At 45.4% G+C, this 24132-nt stretch overlaps 1 protein-coding gene across 1 annotated transcript; it reads right to left on the bottom strand.

The window, feature by feature from the left end:
* Positions 1 to 5963: 5963 nt before the first annotated feature.
* On the bottom strand, positions 5964 to 7896 carry LOC123065459 (SNF1-related protein kinase regulatory subunit gamma-1). The gene is made up of 7 exons (XM_044488730.1): positions 7683 to 7896; positions 7429 to 7598; positions 7244 to 7333; positions 6952 to 7113; positions 6789 to 6871; positions 6524 to 6712; positions 5964 to 6442 (listed from the first exon to the last, which is right to left on the bottom strand). The coding sequence occupies exons 1-7, from the start codon at positions 7831 to 7833 to the stop codon at positions 6073 to 6075; spliced, it is 1215 nt and encodes a 404-aa protein (XP_044344665.1). The 5' UTR covers positions 7834 to 7896; the 3' UTR covers positions 5964 to 6072.
* Between the last annotated feature and the right edge of the window lie 16236 nt (positions 7897 to 24132).

Genomic DNA, 24132 nt, shown 5'->3' with positions numbered 1-24132 from the left:
TCGGGGGCCCCAGCGGTTGTACCGGTCGTTGGGCCGGTAGTACCGGTCTTTTGGGATTTACCGGTACATCCGGTGCTGTACCGGCCTTGCAGCGCTTGATCATAGAGGGCCGGTTGTACTGCTCAGGCGGTTGTTGGGCGGTTGTTCCGGTCCTTCTAGGCTGGGCAGACTGCCTCCTTGATCTTGATGTCCGTCTTGCACCATTCCTTCTCCTTGGTTGCTTACATGGTACCTGAGCATATGCAAGATCCATGCATGAGGTAGTAGCCATGTCTCACATGTAGAAAGTGAAGGTTCGGAGAGGAGCGAGTTCACCTTGTGTCCAATGGTGTATATTCGAGGTCTCGTCATATGTCCTCTTGGGGCTTGAAGAGTAGTCGGAGTGTACATGGGGATGAACGTGGGATGCTCCGCATCATCTAATTTTTAAAATGAACTTCTCTTTTGTGTGTTAGTTTTGCTCGCGGAATGGTAACAGGTAGCTAATATTTTCCATGCTAGATGTGTTATTCTCATGGTGAGTGTTTATTCAATTATCATTGCATGAGAGTAAGACAAAGGTATTAGGGATGCCTAGTCCCGAAATGCAAAAATGAATTTACTTTATGTTGTCAAATAATAAATTCCTTGAAAAGTGTTGGTATGGAGGGCACCCGTGCATACGACTAGCCATGGAAAGTGAAAGTTATGGTGGAAAAAGGAATAAACTTTATTTTCTGTTTGGGAACCGTCTATGATATATCTAGCATGGAAAGTGTTGGGATGCTCCAAGTCGTTTTCGTTGATGGAATGGATACACCTCCCAAAATGTTTTTATCTCTATTTTTTCGCTTTGAGCTCTGGCACCTCTACAAATCCCTACTTCCCTCTACGAAAGGCCTTTCTTTTACTTTATGCATTTTTTATCTTTTGAGTCTCCATCCTCTCTTATAAAAGCATCAACTAGGGGGCAATATGACCGTACTTAAGTATTGGGTGTAGCTAATATTCGAGTGTGTTTCATGAATGGATCAATGTTTGAGCACGATGGGCTAGGGATAACTTGTTTTAGCATTGATATTTTGAAAGACATGGTTGCTTGTTGAAATGCTTGAGTATCTAAATTATTATGTCAAAACTAGACTATTGCTTTGAATCACATAAAAGTCCAAATGTCCATGCTATGAAGAAAAGAATCTGATATGGCATGAAAAACAACACTCCACATCAAAAATTCTATTTTATCACTTACCTACTCGAGGACGAGCAGGAGTTAAGCTTGGGGATGTTGATACGTCTCCAACGTATCTATAATTTTTGACTATTTTGTGCTGTTTTATTATCAATCTTGGATGTTTTATGATCATTATATAGTCATTTTATATCATTTTTTGGTACTAACCTATTGACATAGTGCCAAGTGCCAGTTGTTGTTTTTTTGCATGTTTTTTACATCACAGAAAATCAATATCAGAAGGGGTCCAAATACCACACCAATTTACGATGATTTTTTATGGACCAGAAGGAACATAATGGGCCCTGGTTGCACCTGGGGGGAGTCCCGAGGAGGGGACAACCCACCTGGGCGCGCCCAAGCGTGCCCAGGTGGGTTGTGCCCACCTCGGGTGCCCCCTGGACTGACTCTTTTCTCTATAAATACCCCAATATTCCAGAAACCCTAGGGGAGTCGACGGAATTTTCATCCAGCCACCGGAGAGTCTAGAACACCGAGATCCAATCTAGACACCATCATAGAGGGGTTCACCACTTCCATTGGTGCCTCTCCGATGATGCGTGAATAGTTCTTTGTAGACCTTCGGGTCCGTAGTTAGTAGCTAGATGGTTTCCTCTCTCGCTCTTGATTATCAATACAATGATCTCTTGGAGATCCATATGATGTAAGTCCTTTTTGCGGTGTGTTTTTTGGGATCTGATAAACTTCAAGTTTATGATCAGTTATATCTTTTTATATCCATGAAAGTTATTTGAGTTATTTGATCTCTTATATGCGTGATCACTTATAGCCTCGTATTTCTTCTCCGATATTTGGGTCTTGTTTGGCCAACTCGATCTATTTATCTTGCAATGGGAAGAGGTGCTCGGTAGCGGGTTCGATCTTACGGTGCTTGATCCCAGTGACAGAAAGGGAACCGACACGTATTATCATTGCTATTAAGGATAAAAAGATGGGATCCATATCTGCCGCAATAGATAAATGGATCTTGTCTACATCATGCCATCGTTCTTATTGCATTACTCCGCTTTTTCATGAACCTAATACACTAGATGCATGCTGGATAGCGATCGATGTGTGGAGTAATAGTAGTAGATGCAGGCAGGAGTTGGTCTACTAATCTTGGACGTGATGCCTATGTAATGATCATTGCCTGGATATCATCATGCTTATTTGAAGTTATATCAATTGCCCAACAGTAATTTGTTCACCCACCATTTGCTATTTTTCTCGAGAGAAGCCACTAGTGAAACCTACGGCCCCCGGGTCTTCTTTCTCATATATTTGCCTTGTGATCTACTCTTTCCTTGCGTTTATTTTCAGATCTATTAAACTAAAAAAAATACAAAAATACATTGCTGCAATTTATTTGTTCTGCGATCTATTTATCCTATCTACAAATTTACCTCACGTCCTTTGTCTACCTTGAGGCGCCGTACACCGAAAGGGATTGACAACCCCTTTAACACGTGGGTTGCGAGGTGTTGTTATTTGTGTGCAGGGGCTGTTTACGTTGTGTTGTTTGGTTCTCCTACTGGTTCGATAACCTTGGTTTCATATCTGAGGGAAATATCTATCACCGTTGTGCCGCATCATCCTTTCCTCTTTGGGGAAATACCGACATAGCTTCAAGCGACATCAGGGGACGTCTAGCACACATCAGACAATTATCTAGCCGTGTGCGCCCCCCCCCCCCCCCAAGTTTACAACTCCGGTCATATTCTCGCGGTGCTTAGGCGAAGTCCTGTGAGGATCACTTCACCATCACCGTCACCACGCCGTCGTGCTGACGGAACTCATCTACTACCTCAACACCTTGCTGGATCAAGAATACGAGGGACACCACCGAGCTGAACGTGTGCAGAACTTGGAGGCACCGTTCGTTCGGTAATTGATCGATCAGAGCTAGAAGAAGTTCGACTACATAAACCGCGTTGTCAAAGCTTCCGCTTATGGTCTACGAGGGTATATAGACACACTCTCCCCCTCGTTGCTATGCATCTCCATGGATAGATCATTGCGTGTGCATAGAATTCTTTTTGTTTTCCATGCAACGTTTCCCAACAACATGTACTCCTTCCGTTCCGAAATATAAGTCTTTCTAGAGATTCCAATGCGGACTATATAAGGAGTAAAATGAGTGAATCTACACTCTAAAACATGTCTATATACATCTGTATGGAGTCTTATTATAAGAGCATCTACATCCGGAGGTTGTAAATTTGGACCCTCAAACGCCGGTGGACGCGTCCGGACGCGCCTGCGGACAGTGACCGGGTGTACCTTAAATTTTACAATTTACAACCACATATCCTATTTTTAAAACATATGTTACATGCAGGGCCATGCACGTCGATCATTCTGTCCGTCTTGGGCCTGCTGGGCATTGAAAATTGCTCATACTTAACATTTTCACACCCATATTTGTCCCACCTCACCGACTGATGAGCTAGTCGACCAACTTAAATATCCGGATCGTCCAGAAGGGATAAGCTTCTGACATCATTGCATCCTTTGTTAAGGATATGGACTCTTACTATGAATCTTCTATATTTATCACATAGAAGATTCATAGTCAGGGTCTATATCCTTCACATAAGGAAGATTGATGTCGGCTTGTCTTTTTCTGAATCACGTCCGTGCATCAAAACAAAATAAAAATCTATTGTCATTATAGTAGAGGTATCAACGTATATTATCAAGACAAACTTGACACTTGATGAACAATCATCAGTCAATGAAATGCAATATAGTGTCAAATATATCTCGATCACACATGCCAGAATTGATAGACCTACACAACAACAACCAAGCTTGCCACCACCTGCTAGCATAGCTATTTAAGCCGAGCGGCGTCCGCCTCGGCCGGCGATGTGGGACTTAAATTTGGTTGCACCGATGAGAGATGGAGGAGCTTCGGTCGCTGCAGGTGAGACCGCTATGACCTACAGCGGGGCCGGCGGGCATGCCCGGGCACGCCCGCCGACCCCCATACGTCTCATATTTGGGCTGGATATGAGGGGTGCCGGTCAGCCTGGATGTTTGAGGCCCATTTGAGACGCCCGTCCAGGTCAAAAAATTGTGACCGGATGGTCCGTACAGGCGTATGAGGCGAGTTTGAGAGGTCCGGTTATAAATGCTCAAACATTTCTAAAAAGACTTATATTTTGAAACCGACCGAGGGAATATTTGGTACTATATGAGCCATATCCCTCTTCTTCAAGAGATGTACACATTATATACTCCTTCACGGGGCTTAGCAATACAAAAAGCGATCCCACCAATTCTTTTTTTGAAACGAGGCAAAAGACTTGCCATTTCATTGATTAAGAAGAAGAGAATTGCCCCGTTAATTGGCGGAAAACCGGGCTAAAACCGATACAACTCAACCCATATGATATGGGCACCACCGGCCAACCTGGCCACCGACAAGAAACTCGGGGCTACAAACAGCCGCCGAAGCCACGACGGCACATGCCAACAGATGGCCACACGCGCAAGCAACCGTCAGCTCCGACTTTGACGACGAGCTTCGAAAGGGAAATATGCAGGACTTGCGCCGAGCGTGCCCTCCATAACGGAAGGGCACCTCAGACACGCCGGGAAGAACCGACTACCGAAGTCCATGCTGCGACCCGAGCTCCTCTCAACGCCATCATCGTTGCCAAAACAGAAACCAACGCCCCGCCTCAGCAAGCCACGCAGCGAAGATGCCGCCATCCACCGTTCTCCAGTCGTAGCCGGCTCCGAGACGATGCCCCCAAGGAGGAGAAAGACGCGAAGACGCCCCCATCGCCCGATCTAGCTGATCTGAGGTTTCCCTCCGGAGCCAATGCCGTGGAGAGGAGGAGCACAGCTCCAAGACGACGCTTTCAAGAAAGGTAACGACACCCGCGGGCGCCACCGTCGCCGGCTCCGATGAAGATCGGAACAAGGATTTCTCCCAGAGTTGTGCCACCATCAATCGCCACCGACCGCCGCCCACGCTCCACCATCCCAGCCGAGGTCGACCTCACTCTGACCGCGGGATCCCACGATCCACCGCGCCCAGAAACGCACCACCCCCTGGCCGTAGCCACCAACCACCACCGCAGCACCGTCGGGGCCACCACCACCGCAGCAACCACCTGCATCGCAAGGAGCAGCAACCAGAACGGAGCACTGAGGCGCCAGATCCAGATCAAACCGCTCGAGCGAAGCATCTGAGCAGGAGCCGGCACTCCACACGCAGCACACCTCGCGCTACAGGGACGTCAAGCCCGCCACGCCCAGCAGTCGCCGCACACACGCACGCCGCCTGCGCACGCCGTCCATGCCCAGGCCGCGCCAGGAGCTCGGACCGAAGCCGCCGCCCCAGCACCCCTCCCTCCGCCCGCAGCCTACGCGGAGCTCCGCGCGCCGGCCGCCATCCGCCGCCCGCCACCGCGAGCTCCCCCTCGCGAGCGCCCAGGAAACGACGGGGAGAAGAGGCTCTGCCGCCGCCGGATCCGCGCGGGCTTCGCCCGGCGGAGCCCACCGGCGACGGCAAGGGGAGTGAGTGGAAGGAGGGCGCGCGGTGGACGGGGCTGAGCCGCCGCTCGTGTCGCCCGAGGGAGGGAGCGACGCGAGGGCTGAGAAGGGTTTGGTAGCATGATATTTTTAGAAATATCCCACCAATTCTCTCCTCTTACATTATGTCCGCTGTCATTATGAACTGCTGATTTATCTTTCGTGAACAAGTACCAACTAAACAGAACAGGGTGACAGTAACTTTTGACAGTGCAAAAATACTCCTATTAGTGAAGAGCAAACAGATGAACTGACGAGTTAGTTATCTGCACTCTGCCCTAACGAAATGCAATCTCTCCAATCATGACTAGCTAAGTGTTCCTAATCATCTGTCCATTCTCAACGCGGCAGCCGGCCTGCTCAAGCGCGGCCGAGAAGAAGGTGCCCCCATCGATCCTCGAGTCCATGCACGGAGGGGAGAAGACGGAGATGACATCTCTTGGCGTCACGACTCCTTCCACGTGCCCCTGCTCGTCCACGATGAAGCTGCAGCTGCTTCCTGAGGCTGCTAGATTCTCCATTGCTTGCTTCAGGGTGTCGGACCACCGGTTCGTTACAACAGATTGTTGCACTCTGCTTCTGAGGCTGGGGACGCTCTGGACCTCAGATTCTGATGAATGCCCCGTTCTAGATTTTTGATCCTTGTTCTTCAGCTTGACGAATTCTTCAGCACTCATGATCCTAATGAACAACATGCAATTTATTTATTACCAAAAGTTATCTTCAGTCAAACATTGAGTGGGATGAGGAAAAAAAACTTGCTTTCTGTTGCTGAACAAGGAGCTATCGTCCAACAGCAGGTAAACATCGCTGCACTGAATCATTCCAATCAAACGCCGATTTTTTCGGTCGATGACTGCAACTCCTGTCTTCTCCTTGGAAAGAACACGAAACGTGTAGGCCACAGTCTCATCCGAGTACACAAGAACAGGCTTGCTCGCATTGGCAAATCTGGCAACAAGCAAGTACATTACTGATAACAAGCGATTCAATTCGTATTGGTACTCATATTCAGCACAGGGCTTACCTAAATTCGGATAGTTGTTTGTCTGCGATTTTATCGAGCCATTCAAGACCACTTGACTGGAGAAGCAACTCCATTACTGCATTCTGCGTGTGGTTCATCGACAGTTAGTTGCATGATTCAATTCTGCCTTCAAAAGCATTGAGTACCAAATAAGTACTCCTACCTGAGTAACAAATCCGTCAACACTGGAGTTGACCGACTCAACAACAGGTATCACATTGAGCCTGTGGTGTTTGGAGAAGAGCAACATTGCGTGGAAGAGCGTATCATGGGACCGAACGGGGAAGAATGGCTCCAACAGGAACAACTTAGCTAACCAGGCGATCTGTTCGGTTCATCAGAGCAAGAACCCGAAACCATTAGCAATTATATATTTCATTGAATTGCATCCATTTCACTGCAGCGATGAACATCCAGCAGTAGGCTATACGTTTGCAAAGCAGAGAAAAATGTACCTTGGTTTCTGCAATCTGAGGATGTAGTTTCAGACTTGAGAAGAAGTCGGAACTCTTGTCTTGTCGTTCAGTGCTCACCCTGTCAAGTTCCTAGGAAGAAGCAATGCAGCCGAAGAAGATGCTCAGACCTGGCTTTCAGTAGAACCACGCGACTAATAATCTACAGACAGCCAAAGCAAAATTACCTCGAGTGCCCATAAGACGAGGCTGGGGAAATCAACGTATCCTATGTCGCGGTCAACGAACTTGCCAAGGCTACGGCGGACCTCGTCGACGATCACGGCACCGCCCGCATTGGCGCAGCGCATGGAACCGATGGCGTCCAGCACGCAGGCATCAAGGTTGAGCTCCAACGCTGCAGACCAAGACGGCCATGACACCAGCAGACTGGCACAGGATCAGGATGCAAGAGAGTGGCATGCGTGCTCGGTGCGTGTACCTGGGGAGGTAGAGGGCTGGAGCGCGCCGGAGAGAGAGGAGACGGGGATGTGGTCGAGGAACGACTTAAGCGCCTCGGTCCAGTACTCCCCTGATGCCATCGCTCCTCCGCTGCGGCCGGCCGCCGGTGCTGCTACTGTTGCCATCTCCATCTCTTGTCTAGTCTGCCCCGACCCTTGTCTCGTGCGTCTAGTTGCTTCTGGCCGTGACGGTCTCTGCCAATGTTCTTTAGCTTTGCAGTTGCCGGGACACGTCTGCGGGTGCCGGGGACACGCGGAGCTTCGCGCACCGTCGCATCGGTTGAGTAGGGGACGGAATAGTGTATCACACAGCCGTACGTGTTGCATTTGGATTCGTCTCGGTTTTGCTTTCTTGGAGCAAATGAATACACGAATAGTGACTGTAGTACTGGTACACTGTATCAGTGAGTGATACACATCCAAGCATTTATTTTTCCTTTATTTTCTGGAGGTGTAGCCTACCTTTTTTTTGTTTACAAAATAGTGTCTCACACTTCCCTCCGTGCCAAACCCAGTTAGAGCAACTCCAACAACTCCACCAATTTTTTTCTCCAACATACGGGATGGTCCTAAATTTTAGGGGAAGTTATATCGAAGCAACTTTTATAATCTCTTGTACAATGACATTTAATGCCACGGCGGCGTGGAAGACATGGGGTTGCATCGCATTTTATATAAGCCACACCCCTCTCATAGCCGGGCACGTTCACTCTCTGTAACTATACCATCAAATCTGTTAGAAGGGAGAGAGGGGTTTGGTGGAATATTTCGTTATATTGCTTGATCCTCGTGGGCATATATATAGGAGTACATGATCTATTTGAAGTACAAGACAAGCCAGAATACTTCCTAGTCTATCCTATGTTTCCAATACAATCACCTTACTCAACACTCCGAAGTCACAATGGTAGCGACACAGACGGTGAGACTAGAGAAGAATCCGAAGGCAAGCCGACGAACACCCCCCCAGTCGTAACGGCCGATGCCTCACGGAGTCGTGGCTGGAGTGAAAACCGACGAGATTGCTCAAGCAAGGCGATAGCCCTTTGTGCCATTTGTCGATGTAGCCGAGAGCGTATGTGGTGGAGCCGTGGTCGAGGTGCCATGCGAAGAATGCCGTGGTCGATGTCGAGTCGGGGTAGCCGTTGTCGAGGGAGTCGCCGTGGAGCCGCGGGCGCAAGGAGGCACCGAGTTAGCATGGGCGCAGTGGTGTCGAAGTAGGGGTGCGCCGGGAAGAAGACATTGTTGATGACGCATCACGGCGGGTTTGCCAAGCAGGGGGACACATCATGGACGAAGGCACGCATCGGTGTTGCCAGCACCGGGCATGCGTAGACGGACGAAGACGAAGTTGACGAAGCGCCGCACCAGGCTTGCCAGGCCCGGGGACACATCGTGGACGAAGGCACGCTTCGGTGTTGCCAGCACCGGGCATGCAGAGACGAGGGACCTGCACGAGCCATACGCCATGTCGGAGAAGTCAGAGAGGCCAGCAAAGAAGGACTCGACGACGGTTGCGGCGCCAATCGGCGCGGGCCGATGTTGCCCGCGGTTGTCGGAGTAGACGAAGTGGTTGGGGTAGATGACGGCGATGCTGGCGACAGCTGGTGCTGGATGAAGACGAAGGAGCTGGACGGGCGACGACGGCGGCTATGGGGGTAGCAGCGGCGGCGGCCAATGAAGAGCGACGGCGGCGGCTAGGTTAGGCGCGCGGCGGCGGTGCTCGAAGGAGGCGAAGAACCCGATAACGTGACGAAGACCGGCGCGGACGGTGGTGTTCCCGTGCCAAGAGAGATGGTGCGGCGCATACCACGGGAGGTCGACACGCAGTAACGGCGAAGGGGTCCGCGGGCCACAGCGCTACGACCCAAAGGGGCGACTCAGCGGCGTTGGGCAGGTCAGGGCAACGACGGAAGACCTTAGGGTGGGGGTGGGGACCGCGTGCCACAACACTATGACCCGAAGGGGCGGCACAGCGGCGGAGCACAGGTCGGTGTAACCGCGGGGATGGCCTCGGACGATGATGTCTACTACGCAACCTTCTCCTTATAGACGTTGTTGGGCCTCCAAGTGTAGAGGTTTGTAGGACAGTAGCAAATTTCCCTCAAGTGGATGACCTAAGGGTTATCAATCCGTGGGAGGCGTAGGATGAAGATGGTCTCTCTCAAGCAACCCTGCAACCAAATAACAAAGAGTCTCTTGTGTCCCCAACACACCCAATACAATGGTAAATTGTATAGGTGCACTAGTTCGGCGAAGAGATAGTGATACAAGTGCAATATGGATGGCAGATATGGGTATTTGTAATCTGAAAATATAAAATCAACAAGGTAACAAGTGGTAAAAGTGAGCGTAAATGGTACTGCAATGCTTGGAAACAAGGCCCAAGGTTCATACTTTCACTAGTGCAAGTTCTCTCAACAATAATAACATAACTGGATCATATAACTATCCTTCAACATGCAACAATGAGTCACTCTAAAGTCACTAATAGCGGAGAACAAACGTAGAGATTATTGTAGGGTACGAAACCACCTCAAAGTTATCCTTTCTGATTGATCTTATTCAAGAGTCCGTAGTAAAATAACATGAAACTGTTCTTTCCGTTCGATCTTTCCTAGAGTTTGTATTAGAATAACACCTTAAGACAAAAATCAACCAAAACCCTAATGTCAACTAGATACTCCAATGTCGCCTCAAGTATCCGTGGGCATGATTATACGACATGCATCACACAATCTCAGATCATCTATTCAACCAACACAAAGTACTTCACAGAGTGCCCCAAAGTTTCTATCGAAGAGTCAAGACGAAAACGTGTGCCAACCCCTATGCATAAGTTCACAAGGTCACTGAACCCGCAAGTTGATCACCAAAACATACATCAAGTAGATCACGTGAATATCCCATTGTCACCACAAATAAGCACATGCAAGACATACATCAAGTATTCTCAAATCCTTAAAGACTCAATCCGATAAGATAACTTCAAAGAGAAAACTCAATCCATTACAAGAGAGTAGAGGGGGAGAAACATCATAAGATCCAACTATAATAGCAAATCTCGCAATACATCAAGATCGTGCCATATCAATAACATGAGAGAGAGAGAGATCAAACACATAGCTACTGGTACATACCCTCAGCCCCGAGGGTGAACTACTCCCTCCTCGTCATGGAGAACGCCAGGATGATGAAGATGGCCACCGGTGATGGATCCCCCCTCCGGCAGGGTGCTGGAACAGGGCCCCGATTGGTTTTTGGTGACTACAGAGCCTTGAGGCGGCGGAACTCCCGATCTCGGTTATTTTCTAGAGGTTTCTGTATTTATAGGAATTTTTGGAGTAGGTCTCACGTCAGGGGGGTCTCCGAGCCGTCCACGAGATAGGGGGGTGCATCGAGGGGGTGGGCGCGCCCCCACCCTTGTGGGCAGCCCGGGACTCTTCTGGCCCAACTCTTTTACTCTGGGGGCTTCTTTTGGTCCATAAAAATCATCAAAAATTGGCACGTCGATTGGACTTCATTTGGTATTCCTTTTCTGTAAAACTCAAAAACAAGGAAAAAAAAGAAACTGGCACTGGGCTCTAGGTTAATAGGTTAGTCCCAAAAACCATATAAAATAGCATATAAAACATCCTAGTTGGATAATATAATAGCATGAAACGAAAAAAATATATAGATATATTAGAGACGTATCAGGCGACGGTGTGGATCACGTGTCACACTCGCTACAGCCCGGCGGTGCGACATAGCTGCGACACGAGGGTCGGTGCAGCCATGGGGATAGCCTGGAGCGGACGCCTCGGGGTGGCGGTGGACCGCGGGCCGCGACACTACGGCTCGAAGGGGCGATGCAGCGATGACGTGGATTGATGCAGCCGCAGCGAGAACCACGAGGCGGCGACGCTGTGGCCCGATAGGGCGACACAGTGGCAGCCCATTGCTCGATCAGTAGAGGGGCGCGCTGAACCCAATGATGATCTTCATGGGACCTGCGGAGGCACGCACAACTGACGGGGTAGATCAATCGCACGACGTAGATGAGGCGAATCATGGGCGGTCAGGTGATCAGTCCAATAGCTCACGAGGTCGAAGAGGCGTAGACGACAACAGATGGACGCAACCCCAAGCAGCACGAGCAGCCCATCGTCCGCGCACAGGAACACGCGGACGACCAAGGGGCCATGCAGCGGCTTCGGTTTAATCCGTAGTAAAACAACACAGAGCCGCCAGAGCGGACTTCACAGCAGCCGCACGCGCCCGTGACGTACGGTCATGCAGGAAGCTCAAACAAATCTGCATGCACACACAAAGTCCAAACAAACCTACATGGCGTACTCTCGTATGCGGGTGGGTGGGTTTGATCTGCACCGTGGGGACTTGTGGCAAGGTAGCTTTGCTTGGTGATGATGAAGTCTGCATGGAGCGGATGCAACACATTTGGATGGAGGTGGGTTGGTGTAGGATCCCAATCGGATGAAGACGATGACGAGCGGTGCAGAATGATCGACCGATAGATGCGCGGACAACGGCTGAGAGGCCATCATGTTGCACAAGGCCGCCTTGTCGGTGAAGAGACCGGTAGTCGCGTCGGTGTCGAAGTAGAGGCACACATATGTTGACGGCGGCGGAGAGCGACGCAAACCAATTGTAGATTGGAAAACCAAAAAGAAAGAGCATTGATCAAGGTGACCGGCAAGAGAGAGAAAAACCCGGAGCAAGGGCTCGAGAAAAAGACTCTATAGGGCAACCGGTCAACACGATCGGCAGACGAACCCTAGGTACAGGCGGCGTGCCCCTTGGCGGCGGTCATGGAGGCCGACCGCCCTAGTGGTGGCGCGCGGGTGCGAAAGAGGTGGGCGACGACTAGGGTTTAGGATCTATTAGGCTGATACCATGTTAGAAGGGAGAGAAGGGTTTGGTGGAATATTTTTTTTATATTGCTTGAGCCTCGTGGGCATATATATAGGAGTACATGATCTACTTGGAGTACAAGACAAGGCAGAATACTTCCTAGTATATCCTATGTTTCCAATACAATCACCTTACTCAACAAAATCAAAGCAAGCCTCGGGGCACGAGACGTAGGGCTTTTACCAGTACCCCCACCGAGTGAGGGGCCTAAACTCGTTAAACACCTACACCGTAGCTAGTCGATGCCCCTTATTCGTACCCCTAGTACCCATTGTCAGGATCATAACCCCGACAGTTGGCGCCCATCGTGGGTCTAGGCATCTAGCAAAAGTTCACAGTGTAGGTGGATTTTCTTCATCATTATCATGTCAGTCAGCGGCGGAATCCGCTTCGGGACGATGTCCTTCATCGTCGACAACTCAGGGTGGCTACGCGAGGCCCCGCTGGACGTGTGATATGTCTCCATCGTATCTACTTTTCCAAACACTTTTGCCCTTGTTTTGGACTCTAACTTGCATGATTTGAATGGAACTAACCCGAACTGACGTTGTTTTCAGCAAAACTGCCATGTTGTTATTTTTGTGCAGAAATAAAAGTTTTCGGAATGACCTGAAAATCCATGGAGCAACTTTTCAGAATTAATAAAAAATACTAGCGAAAGAATTAGCGTCAGGGGGCCCACACCCTGTCCACGAGGGTGGGGGCACGCCCCCTCCCCCTGGGCGCGCCCCCTGCCTCGTGGGCCCCCTGGACGTCCACTGACCTCAACTCCAACTCCATATATTTGCTTTCGCAGAGAAAAAAAATCAAAGAGAAAGTTTCATCGCGTTTTACGATACGGAGCCGCTGCCAAGCCCTAATCTCTCTTGGGAGGGCTGATCTGGAGTCCGTTCTAAGCTCCAGAGAGGGGGATTCGTCGTCGTCGTCATCATCAACCATCCTCCATCACCAATTTCATGATGCTCACCGCCGTGCGTGAGTAATTCCATCGTAGGCTTGCTGGACGATGATGGGTTAGATGAGATTTACCATGTAATCAAGTTAGTTTTGTTAGGGTTTGATCCCTAGTATCCACTATGTTCTGAGATTGATGTTGCTATGACTTTGCTATGCTTAATGCTTGTCACTAGGGCCCGAGTGCCATGATTTCAGCTCTGAACCTATTATGTTTTCACGAATATATGTGAGTTCTTGATCCTATCTTGCAAGTCTATAGTCACCTATTATGTGTTATGATCCGACACCCCCGAAGTGACAATAATCGGGATACTTCTCGGTGATGACCGTAGTTTAAGGAGTTCATGTATTCACTATGTGTTAATGCTTTGGTCCGATACTCTATTAAAAGGAGGCCTTAATATCCCTTAATTTCCTCTAGGACCCCGCTGCCACGGGAGGGTAGAACAAAAGATGTCATGCAAGTTCTTTACCATAAGCACGTATGACTATATTCGGAATACATGCCTACATTACATTGATGAACTGGAGCTAGTTCTGTCTCACCCTATGTTATAACTATTACATGAGGAAGCGCATCCGACATAATTATCCATCACTGATCCAATGCCTACGAGCTTTTAACATATTGTGCTTTGCTTATTTACTTTACTGTTGTTGCTGGTACAATTACTACAAAACTGCTACTGTTACTCTTGCCACTGTTATCGTTACTTCCATACTACTTTGATACTAAATACTTGTTGCAGATACTAAGTTATCCAGGTGTGGTTAAATTGACAATTTAACTGCTAATACTTGAGAATATTCTTTGGCTCCCCTTGTGTTGAATCAATAAATTTGGGTTGAATACTCTACCCTTGAAAACTGTTGCGATCCCCTATACTTGTGGGTCATCAAGACTATTTTCTGGCGCCGTTGCCAGGGAGCATAGCTCTATTCTTTGAGTCACTTGGGATTTATATCTGCCGGTCACTATGAGGAACTTGAAAGACGAAAGAACTAAGATTTTTCCCTCAACTACAAGGGGAGGTAAGGAACTGCCCTCTAGCTCTGCACTTGATTCTCCTTCTATTTTGAGTAAGCTTGCGACATAAACCTGCTTCTACTATTAATTCTGATATGTTGAATGCTATTGATGATGCCACTTCTGCTATGCATGATACTTATGATGAAACTACTTCTGTGCTTGATACTACTGTGCCATTAGGTGAATTTCTTGATGAACAACTTGCTAGGGCTAGAGAGAATGAAATAATTGAAAATGAAATTATTGAAGATAGTGATGATGAAGGTTCTCCCCCTAAGTATGAATTGCATGTTGTTCTAGAGGGTTATGTTATGGATGAAGAAACTGCTAGAGATTTTCTTGCTTGCAATGATAGATCCGATCTTAAGAAGTTATTAGCTAAACTGAAACAGAAATCTCTAAATGCTACAATGAAATATGACCCTTCTTTTGCTACTTCACCTATCTTTGTCACTAATAAGGATTATAAATTCTCTGTTGATCCTGAGATAATTACTTTTTTTGAATTTGATCCTTTCTATGGTTATGAATCTGAAACTGTTGTGGCACATCTTACTAAGTTAAATGATATAGCCACCCTGTTCACTAATGATGAGAAATCTCGCTACTATTATATCCTTAAGATATTTCCATTCTCATTAAAGGGTGATGCTAAAACTTGGTTTAATTCTCTTGATCCTGGTTGTGTGCGTATTCCCCAGGATATGATTTATTACTTCTCTGCTAAATATTTGCCCGCTCATAAGAAACAAGCTGCTTTGAGGGAAATATACAATTTTGTGCAAATTGAAGAAGAGAGTCTCCCACAAGCTTGGGGGAGGCTTCTCCGGTTACTTAATTCTTTTCCTGATCATCCTTTTAAGAAAAAATGAAATACTTGATATCTTTTATAATGGACTAATCGATGCTTCCAAGGACCACTTGGATAGTTGTGTTGGTTGTGTTTTTAGGGAAAGAATAGTCGACCAAGCTGAATTGCTATTGAATAACATGTTGACTAATGAAAATAATTGGACTCTTCCTGAGCCAATCCCTGAGCCAATTCCTGAACCAACTCCGAAGAAGAGAGGAGTTCTATTTCTCAGTCCTGAAGATATGCAGGAGGCAAAGAAATCTATAAAAGAAAAAGGTATTAAAGCCGAAGATGTTAATAATTTACCTCCTGTTGAAGAAATACATGGTCTTAATATACCACCTATTGAATAAACACATGGTCTTGATAACCTGACATAGGTAGTGAAGGTAAATTCTTTCTATAGATATGATAAAGTTGAATCCCTTCTACTAAGTTTCCTAGCCAATGTTTGGATGAATTTGATGACTTTATGGCTAGACAAGAAAATTTTAGTGCATATGTTGGTAGATAATTAAAGAGTAACTCTTACATGATTGGACGCTTGAGTGAGTAAATGGCTAGAGTTAAAGGTGAACTTAAACTCATTAGCAAATATGCTTCTATGGTTACCACTCAAGCAGAACAAGTACTTAAAGCTCAAAGTGATTTGCTCGATGAATTAAATAATAAACATGATTTTGCTGTTAGAGTGGCTACTAGAACTAGTAAAATGACCCAGGAACCTTTGTATCCTAAAGGCCACCCTAAGAGAATCAAGCAAGATTCTCAGGGAAATAATTTAGATGCACCTAGTCCTTCTAAAAAGAAGAAAAAGAAATATTATAAGACCTTGCATGCTTCTAGTGAACCTGTTATAGACACACCTGAGAATCCCAATGATATTTCTGTTTCTGATGCTGAAACACAATCAGGTGATGAACATGAACATAGTGATAATGTTAATGATAATGTTCATGTTGATGCTGAACCTAGCAATAATAATGATGTAGAGATTGAACCTGCTGTTGATCTTGATAACCCACAATCAAAGAATCAACATTATGATAAGAGAGACTTTGTTGCTAGGAAGCACGGTAAAGAAAGAGAACCATGGGTTCAGAAACCCATGCCTTTTCCTCCTAAGCCATCCAAGAAAAAGGATGATGAGGATTTTGAGCGCTTTGCTGAAATGATTAGACCTATCTTCTTACGTATGCGCTTAACTGATATGCTTAAAGTGAATCCTTATGCTAAATACATGAAGGATATTATTACAAATAAAAGAAAGATACCGGAAGCTGAAATTTCCACCATGCTTGCTAACTATACTTTTAAGGGTGGAATACCAAAGAAACTAGGAGATCCAGGAGTACCAACTATACCATGCTCCATTAAAAGAAACTATGTTAAAACTGCTTTATGTGATCTTGGAGCTGGTGTTAGTGTTATGCCTCTCTCTTTATATCATAGACTTGAATTGAATAAGTTGACACCTACTGAAATATCTTTGCAAATGGCCGATAAATCAACTGCTATACCTGTCGGTATTTGTGAGGATGTGCCTGTTGTGGTTGCAAACGTTACTATCTTAACGGACATTGTTATTCTTGATATTCCCGAGGACGGTAGTATGTCGATTATCCTAGGTACACCCTTTTTGAATACTACAGGGGCTGTTATTGATTGCAACAAAGGCAATGTCACTTTTCATGTTAATGGTAATGAGCATACGGTACACTTTCCGAGGAAACAACCTCAAGTTCATAGCATCAATTCTATTGGAAAAATTCCAACTATTATTATTGGAGGTTTTGAATTTCCTCTTCCTACTGTCAAGAAGAAAATGATATTCTTATTATTGGGGATATTCGTATCCCCGTTGAGGTAACCTAGTGTTATTCGAAATTTCTCCGGTTCCATGTTATTCAGAATGAGTTTGTTAACAAGACTTGATCAACCTTGTTAGTGGATTCCTTTTGATGATAATGAGATGGATGAAGTTAGAAGGCACAACCTTCTGTACTCTCCTTTTACTTTCTGTTATTTAGATTAAATAAAACAAAAATAATATTTTTTGTCTGTTTTTTGAATTATCCATGCAATAAAAAATACCCCAAAAATAAAATTTCTCCAAATGCCCTGCCAATTTAGTATGATTTTTTATGGAATATTTGAGAATATTTGGCACTGAGAACACAGCAGGGGGAGATGGCACCTGGCCACGAGGTCCAGGGCGCGCCCACCCCTACAGGGCGCGCCCCCTGCCTCGTGGGCCCACGGTGGCCCCCCTCCACTTATTCCTGCACCCACACACTTCTTCTTCCTCCCAAAAAATCACCATCCAGCTCAAGCACGAGTTCTAGCTCACTTTGCTGCCATTTTCGATCTCCTTGCTCAAAGCTCCATTCACAAAACTGCTTCGGGAGATTGTTCCTTGGTATGTGACTCCTCCAATGGTCCAATTAGTTTTTGTTCTAGTGCTTTATTCATTGCAATTTTTTGCTGCCTAGGTGACCCTGTTCTTGAGCTTGCATGTCAAATTTATGAGGTCCCAAGTAATTCTAATGCATGATATAGGCCCTAGGCACTTGTGGGAGTAGTTGCTATTAGTTTTGTTGAGTTTGATTCACTTTTCTTTTGAGTTACTAAAAATTTCAGAAATTTTTCGGAGGAAGAAATATGTCCAGGAAAATGTACCAAGGTGGTTCTTCAAGAAAGCAAGGACCCAGGCTCGCGATGCGTGAGCAGGACGATGAACCACCAAGGGAAGCTGACGTGCGGCCTTGTGAATGGCTGTCAGAAGAATTTATGGTCAATGCAGGCATCAAGGATGAATTTGATACATATGTGCGTAATGCCGATCTTGAGGACTTCATGCAAGATAAGTGTCCTCAGTACTACTATTTGACTGATTCATTCGTGAGAAGGTTTACATTTACATCTTCGCGTAATTCTCAAAGTGTCCTGTTTGATATTTATGATCAATCATATACCATGGACCAAGAAGATTTTACTACTGCTTGCAAACTCCCGCAGTGGGGTAGTGTTAATGAACCCCGTAAATCTGAATATGAAGACTTTCTTGCTAGTATCACTGTGGGAGAATCTAGAGAAATAGCACAAGCTACCATATGGAGCATTCATTTTCCTGCTATACATTATTTTGCTCTTTTAATTGGTAGATGCATTAACGGTAAGGATGAAGCATGTCACATGTGTGTTCCTGATCTTTGTGTTCTCAAGAGTGCTATATTAGGTGATAAACAATACAACTTGGGGGCAATTGTTGCACGTAGGTTGCATAATAATGGTTTAGTTGGAGATTTGTTTAGGGGGATTTATGCGACCCTTGTGGCTAATTATCTTGGTATACCTCCACATGAAGATGATAGGGAGTTGCCTCCCACTTATTTAGATTATTATGCCATGGTTAGTCATCATTTTCTTGAAAGGAATGAACAATTCCTCCAGTATCAACTAATCTTTGACAGACGTCGAGCTGTCCATATTACTCTCCCTGCTCCGTCCCTTTTTGATTACCAGGCAAAAAGAAGATATGTTATAACCAGGGGGAAGCAACCGAGTACGAGAGGAGGACGGACGCAGCTCGCCGTCGTGCTGCAGCCCAGGAGGCATTGCCTCCTGCATCTCAGTACGACCCCAGCTACAACTTCGGATATCAGCCAGGCTATCCATGGCCATAGACCAACTTAGGCCAAAAGCCTAAGCTTGGGGTGATACGTATCTCTCACCGACATTACATTCATGTTCACACACTTATTCTAATTGTCGGTGCTCATACTTTTCATTGTACTATCCATGCTAGTTTAAATTCTTTTCTAGCTTTCTTCTTGTGTGTTTAATAAACCTTAACAAAAACCAAAAAAAATAGTTAGTTTAATTTCCATTCTTGTATTAATAATTAAAAGGAAAACCCCAAAAAAAAATTCTCGTTCTTCTTTTGCTTGTTGGGAGCTTTCCCGTGTAAATAGTTTTATTTCTTTTCTTTCCTTTGGGGGTCGAGAGGACAAGACCATAATGAAAATGTCTAAGTGTCTCTAATATGCATGATTGTTGATTTAACCAAGAGCCCATATTACCTTGTCTTCTCCCTTGATTTGAATGCTTGAAGATTTTAGCTTAGTCCAGTGCATGTGCACTATTATTATTATTCACACCGTTCGGTCGTCCGAGTGAAAGGCAATAATGACGATATATGATGGACTGATTGAGATGAGAAAAGCTGGTATGAACTCGACCTCTCTTGTTTTTGTAAATATGATTAGTTCATCATTCCTGATTCAGCCTATTATAAATAAACATGTTTGCAATGACAATTAGAGATTATAGTTACTTATGCCATGCTTAATTAGCTATGAGTTTATAATGGTTTACCTTGCGTGCCAACATGCTATTAAAATGGTTGTGATGTGGTACGATAGGGTGGTATCCTCCTTTGAATGAATTGAGTGACTCGACTTGGCACATGTTCACGCATGTAGTTGAAACAAAATCAACATAGCCTTCACGATATCTATGTTCATGGTAGATTATATCCTACTCGTGCTTGCACTCGATGTTGATTAATTTTAATGCATGTTCATGACTGTTGTTGCTCTCTCAGTTGGTCGCTTCCTAGTCTTTTGCTAGCCTTCACCTATACTAAGCGGGAATACTGCTTGTGCATCCAAACTCCATAAACCCCAAAGTTATTTATTCCATATGAGTCCACCATACCTTCCTATATGCGGTATTTACCTGCCGTTCCAAGTAAATTTATATGTGCCAGACTCTAAACCTTCAAGCGAAATTCTGTTTTGTATGCTCGAGCAGCTCATGTATCAACTAGGGATGTCTGTATCTTCCATGCTAGGTGGGTTATTCTCAAGAGGAGTGGACTTCGCTCCTCATTCACGAGAAAATGGCTGGTAACCGGGATGCCCAGTCCCATGCTCAAAATCAAATTAAAATAATCAAACAAAACTCCCCCAGGATTGTTGCTAGTTGGAGGCACCCGTTGTTTCGGGCAACCCATGGATCGATGCTTGTTGGTGGTGGTGGAGTATAAACTTTACCATTCTGTTTGGGAACCGCATATAATGTGTGTAGTATGGAAGATATCGAGATCTCATGGTTGTTATGTTGAGAGTGAAAGTATACCGCTCAAAATGTTATTCATCTCTATTTCAAAATTGAGCTCTGGCACCTCTACAAATATCTGCTTCCCTCTGCGAAGGGTCTATCTATTTACTTTTATGTTGAGTCATCACCTTCTTATTAAAAAGCACCCGCTGGAGAGCACCGCTGTCATTTGCATGCATTACTATTAGTTTATATTAGGTATGACTATGACTGGATCTCTTTTACCATGAATTACAATGTTTAGTCAGTCCTTGATCTTTAAAGGTGCTCTGCATTTATGTTTTACGGTCTTAGAAAGGGCTATCGAGATACCATCTTGTTATATCATATTATGATTGTTTTGAGAAAGTGTTGTCATCCGAGATTTATTATTATTGCTCGCTAGTTGATTATGCCATTGATATGAGTAAACATGAGACCTAAGTATTACTGTGAATATGGTTAGTTCATAATCTTTGCTGAAAACTTGAATGCTGGATTTATATATTTGCAACAACAAGAGCAAACAGAGTTTCTAAAAGTTTTTCTTTATCACTTTCAGTTTGTTAACTGAATTGCTTGAGGACAAGAAAATGTTTAAGCTTGGGGGAGTTGATACGTCTCCGTCGTATCTACTTTTCCAAACACTTTTGCCCTTATTTTGGACTCTAACTTGCATGATTTGAATGAACTAACCCGGACTAACGCTGTTTTCAACAGAACTGCCATGGTGTTATTTTTGTGCAGAAATAGAAGTTCTCAGAATAACCTGAAAATCCACGGAGCAACTTTTCAGAATTAATAAAAAATACTGGCAAAAGAATTAGCGTCAGGGGGCCCACACCCTGTCCACGAGGGTGGGGGCGCGCCCCCTGCCTCGTGGGCCCCCTGGACGTCCACTGACCTCAACTCCAACTCCATATATTTGCTTTCGTGGAGAAAAAAATCATAGAGAAAGTTTCATCATGTTTTACGATACGGAACCGCCGCCAAGCCTTAATCTCTCTCGGGAGGGCTGATCTGGAGTCCGTTTGGGGCTCCAGAGAGGGGGATTCATCATCGTCATCATCATCAACCATCCTCCATCACCAATTTCATGATGCTCACCGCCATGCATGAGTAATTCCATCGTAGGCTTGCTGGACGGTGATGGGTTAGATGATATTTACCATGTAATCAAGTTAGTTTTGTTAGGGTTTGATCCCTAGTATCCACTATGTTCTGAGATTGATGTTGCTATGACTTTGCTATGCTTAATGCTTGTCACTAGGGCCTGAGTGCCATGATTTCAGATCTGAACCTATTATGTTTTCATGAATATATGCGAGTTCTTGATCCTATCTTGCAAGTCTATAGTCACCTATTATGTGTTATGATCCGACAACCCCGAAGTGACAATAATCAGGATACTTCTCGGTGATGACCGTAGTTTGAGGAGTTCATATATTAACTATGTGTTAATGCTTTGGTCCGGTACTCTATTAAAAGGAGGCCTTAATATCCCTTAGTTTCCACTAGGACCCCAAAGCCACGGGAGGGTAGGACAAAAGATGTCATGCAAGTTCTTTACCATAAGCACGCATGACTATATTCGGAATACATGCCTACATTACATTGATGAACTGGAGCTAGTTCTGTGTCACCCTATGTTATAACTATTACATGAGGAATCGCATCCGACATAATTATCCATCACTGATCCAATGTGTAGGATTGAAAGTATGTTTAGATGGGGGGAGTGATTAGACTACTTGACCAAATAAAAATCTAGCCTTTTCCCAATTTTAGTTCTTGGCAGATTTTAGCAACTTAGCACAAGTCAAACAATCAACCTACACATGGAATTCTATGAGTATAGCAGCGGAATGTAAAACAATTGCATATGAAGGTAAAGGGAGGAGTTTGAGGAGGCAAACGCAATGTTGACACGGAGATTTTTTATCCATGGTTCCGATAGGTGGTGCTATCGTACATCCACGTTGATGGAGACTTCAACCCATGAAGGGTAACGGTTGCGCGAGTCCACGGAGGGCTCCACCCACGAAGGGTCCACGAAGAAGCAACCTTGTCTATCCCACCATGGCCGTCGCCCACGATGGACTTGCCTCACTAGGGTAGATCTTCACAAAGTAGGCGATCTCCTTGCCCTTACAAACTCCTTGGTTCAATTTCACAATCTTGTCGGAGGCTCCCAAGTGACACCTAGCCAATCTAGGAGACACCACTCTCCAAGAAGTAACAAATGGTGTATTGATGATGAACTCCTTGCTCTTGTGCTTCAAATGATAGTCTCCCCAACACTCAACTCTCTCTCACATGATTTGGATTTGGTGGAAATAAGATTTGAGTGGAAAGCAACTTGGGGAAGGCTAGAGATCAAGATTTATGTGGTAGGAATGGAATATCTTGACTCAACACAAGTGTAGGTGGTTCTCTCTCAAAAAATGTATGTTGGAAGTGTAGGCATGTTCTGATGGCTCTCTCCATGAATGAAGAGTGGGTGGAGGGGTATATATAGCCTCCACACAAAATCTAACCGTTACTCACAACTTACCAAACTTGGTGTGACCAAATCGTGAAACTCGGTCAGACCGATTTACTAAATAATGTGACCGTTAGGAATTTTGGTGGGACCGCCATGTCAACTCGTGGGACTGATATCGTTAGGGTCAGGGCATAACATAATCTCGGTGAGACCGATCACACAAACTCGGTGAGACCGATTTTGGTAATAGACAAACAGAGAGTTGGTCAGGCAAACTCATTTGGACCGATTCGCTCATCTCGGTTGGACCAAAACGTTACAAAAGGGAAACAGAGAGTTTTCATTGCAATCTTGGTGGGACCGATCGCTCATCTCGGTTTGACCGAAACGTTACGAAGGGAAACAGAGAGATTACAATCCCATCTCGGTGAGACCGAGATCCCTATCGGTGAGACCGAAAAGACTAGGGTTTCTTGCAATGGTTGTGTCAACTGAACTCGGTGGCGCCGGATAGAAGGTTTTGGTGGGGCCGAGTTTGACTTTTGGTTTGGGACATCTATGGATGTGAGAAAGTAGTTGAGGGTTTTTGGAGCATATCACTAAGCACTTTGAGCAAGAAACTCATTAAGCAACACCTCACCCCCTCTTGATAGTATTGGCTTTTCCTATGGACTCAATGTGATCTTGGATCACTAAAAGCAAAATGAAGAGTCTTGTGCTTTGAGCTTGAGCCAATCCTTTTGTCCTTAGCATTTTGAGGGGTCCACTTTTCTCATCCATGCCATGCAAACATTGAGCTTTCCTAAAATACTTATCTTGAAATAGCATTAGCTCAATGAGCTATATGTTGTTATGAATTACCAAAACCACCCAGGGATAGTTGCACTTTCAATCTCCCCCTTTTTGGTAATTGATGACAACATATAGATCAAAGCTTTGACAAATGATAATAAGATTGAAAAACATCATCGCTTTGAGAAGTATGTGATAAGAAAGAGCTCCCCCTAAATTTGTGCATTATTTAAAATTTGCTTTGGACTGCAAGTGCACAATGTGTTAGAATCATGGGTTACTCTTTCATGTCACATA

The sequence above is a fragment of the Triticum aestivum genome, chromosome 3B, assembly GCF_018294505.1.
Source record: "Triticum aestivum cultivar Chinese Spring chromosome 3B, IWGSC CS RefSeq v2.1, whole genome shotgun sequence".
Taxonomy (NCBI): Eukaryota; Viridiplantae; Streptophyta; class Magnoliopsida; order Poales; family Poaceae; genus Triticum; species Triticum aestivum.
The sequence above is the reverse complement of the archived record's forward strand: the minus strand, read 5'-3'. Positions and strand labels throughout refer to the sequence as shown.

Excerpts from the sequence above, each read along its gene's own strand:
- LOC123065459 (XM_044488730.1), bottom strand. The coding sequence starts at position 7,833 with ATGGAGATGGCAACAGTAGCAGCACCGGCGGCCGGCCGCAGCGGAGGA. Across the intron at positions 7,114-7,243 it reads CTCAGATTGCAGAAACCAAG|ATCGCCTGGTTAGCTAAGTT; the intron begins GTACATTTTTCT and ends TGAACCGAACAG. Across the intron at positions 6,872-6,951 it reads TTGACGGATTTGTTACTCAG|AATGCAGTAATGGAGTTGCT; the intron begins GTAGGAGTACTT and ends AACCACACGCAG.